Consider the following 1,959-nt stretch of genomic DNA (forward strand, 5'->3'; position numbering starts at 1 on the left):
TTCGCTGACCTCTTCCGGCAACATCGACAAGAAGGCTTCGTCTTCGTCTTCGCCTTCTGCTTCTGCTTCTTCGCCATCCTCCAACAAGAGCGCCTACTTCGAAATCATAGCAAGTACGCCTTTATCTGTTGGGCGTGGGCGTGGGCGTGGGCGTGGGCGTGGGCGTGGGCGTGGGCGTGGACTTTCAGTGGCGCGTGTGCGGTGTGCGCTGACGCGTGTCGTTTTCATTGTTAGTGAACCGCAACTACGTGTTTGCGGCGGAGACGAGCCAGGAGAAGGACAACTGGATCGCCGTGATCAACGCGCTCAAGCAGAAGATGATGGATCTCCTTCTCAAGAACACCCTGGCCGAACGCCAGACCTCCATCCAATACGCCCTCCAGGTTCCACCCCTTTATTCAATTTTTTATTAATTACCACAAAAAAAATTTATTGTTTCTTATGTTATTTTTTCCAATTTTCTTCTATTTATTTTGTTAAAACCCAGAACAACGAAGCCGGAGAGATCGAAGCGGCCGTGGAGGGTGGGAAGTCGGAGATGCGACGCCTCCTCAATATCGAAGGCAACGACCAGTGCGCTGACTGCGGCGCCTCCAGTACTGCCCCCGCGCTCTGTTTTGGTGGCCATCAGCGAATGGTTTCTGACGACACGCACCATCGCACACGCACACGACAACCAGATCCTGAATGGGCGTCGCTGTCGCTGGGCGTCTTCATTTGTATCGAGTGCAGCGGCGTGCATCGGGGCATGCATCTCAACGGGGCCCCGTCGAAGATCCGATCGCTCACGCTCGACATGTGGGACGACGCCATGATCCGGGTACCCCTGTCCTGTCGGCCTCACTGATTTTATTTTGCTTTATTATTAACTTTTTGATTATAATTCATTCTTTTCATTATTATTACTTCTTTTCATTATTATTATTACTCAATCATTAATAATCAAAAACCAACACAGTTTATGGAGAATATGGGCAATCGCAAGGCAAATACGGAGTGGGCCGCCCAGTTGCCCGAGGACCACAAGCCACCAGCCACATTGTGCGTTCCTCTCTCCGACACGCACGCGCATTCACACACACGACACACACACGACCACACAAATCTCATCATTTATTGGGCACGTGCAGTAAGGAACGAGTAGAGTTCATCAGGAGCAAGTACGAACTCAAGAGATACTGCGCGTTGAGCGCACAAAACAAATAAAAGTTGTTTTGAAACCACCAGACCAAAATGAATGTTAAAAGGAATGTTCCGCTGCCGGGTTCTTATCCGCTTGTTGATTGCGCAGTCTCAAGTTGAGATGCAACATACCATGTGGAATAGGTTCCCCGGCAACACACAGCGAGAAATTGATAAAAATTCTCAACTATTGTATACAGTAAAACCCCTTGTTTGGTTTTGTTGCATTGCAAACGTGCCCCTTTAAAAAACAATGACGAATCCTTACCATGTCTCTTCGTCTTCGAATTGCAACTTTTGCTTGGCCCACACGCGCCGTATGCCGTCCTGCTCCTCGTCCAGTTGCGGGCGCAGCTCGCATTCCTCGCACGGGTCCGCCGGTGGTGCGATGCCCCACAGCTTTTGCATGGCTTCGTCGTAGTTGCGCGACACCTTCCGCCCTCCCGGCCCTGCCGTGTGTGTCGTGTCATGTCATGCTGTGTGTCGTGAGAAACAATCAAGAAGAGGTGTTCTACCTGGGACCTCGCCCCACATGCGATCCATGACGCTCTTCCACTTGTTCTCCAGCTGTCGGCGCAGTTTGTCGCTGTAGTCCAACATTCCTCGGCTTATTTCCTGTGGTGGGTGCCACTCTATGAGCATTCCAGACACATTCCAGAGAGCAAATACTAATAACAAAACAACAAAAATAAAGGACGCACGTGGAAGTCGGCGGCGTCGAGCTTCTGGGCCAGGTCCTCCCACGAATCGAACAGGATGACGTGCGGCCAGTGGTAG

The 1,959-nt window shown here is 51.0% G+C and overlaps 2 protein-coding genes across 2 annotated transcripts in view; one reads left to right on the forward strand and one right to left on the reverse strand.

Annotated features, from left to right (window-relative positions):
• The window catches only part of ACA1_045470 (PH domain containing protein), a gene marked incomplete at both ends in the record, with an annotated part of 4,096 nt that extends 2,890 nt beyond the window's left edge, over positions 1 to 1,206 (forward strand). Inside the window, 5 exons of the mRNA XM_004340505.1 lie at positions 235 to 383; positions 488 to 596; positions 681 to 820; positions 959 to 1,041; positions 1,131 to 1,206. Coding sequence (XP_004340553.1) covers positions 235 to 383; positions 488 to 596; positions 681 to 820; positions 959 to 1,041; positions 1,131 to 1,206 — 557 coding nt within the window. The remainder of the gene's footprint in view (positions 1 to 234; positions 384 to 487; positions 597 to 680; positions 821 to 958; positions 1,042 to 1,130) is intronic.
• Positions 1,207 to 1,446: 240 nt separating this feature from the next.
• Positions 1,447 to 1,782, reverse strand: ACA1_045480 (uncharacterized protein; the record flags this gene model as incomplete). Its single annotated transcript, XM_004340506.1, has 2 exons — positions 1,447 to 1,631; positions 1,698 to 1,782. 2 exons carry the CDS (start codon positions 1,780 to 1,782, stop codon positions 1,447 to 1,449), a joined length of 270 nt encoding a protein of 89 aa, XP_004340554.1.
• Between the last annotated feature and the right edge of the window lie 177 nt (positions 1,783 to 1,959).

The sequence above is a fragment of the Acanthamoeba castellanii genome (genome assembly GCF_000313135.1).
Source record: "Acanthamoeba castellanii str. Neff unplaced genomic scaffold scf7180000084576, whole genome shotgun sequence".
NCBI classification, from domain to species: domain Eukaryota; phylum Discosea; order Longamoebia; family Acanthamoebidae; genus Acanthamoeba; species Acanthamoeba castellanii.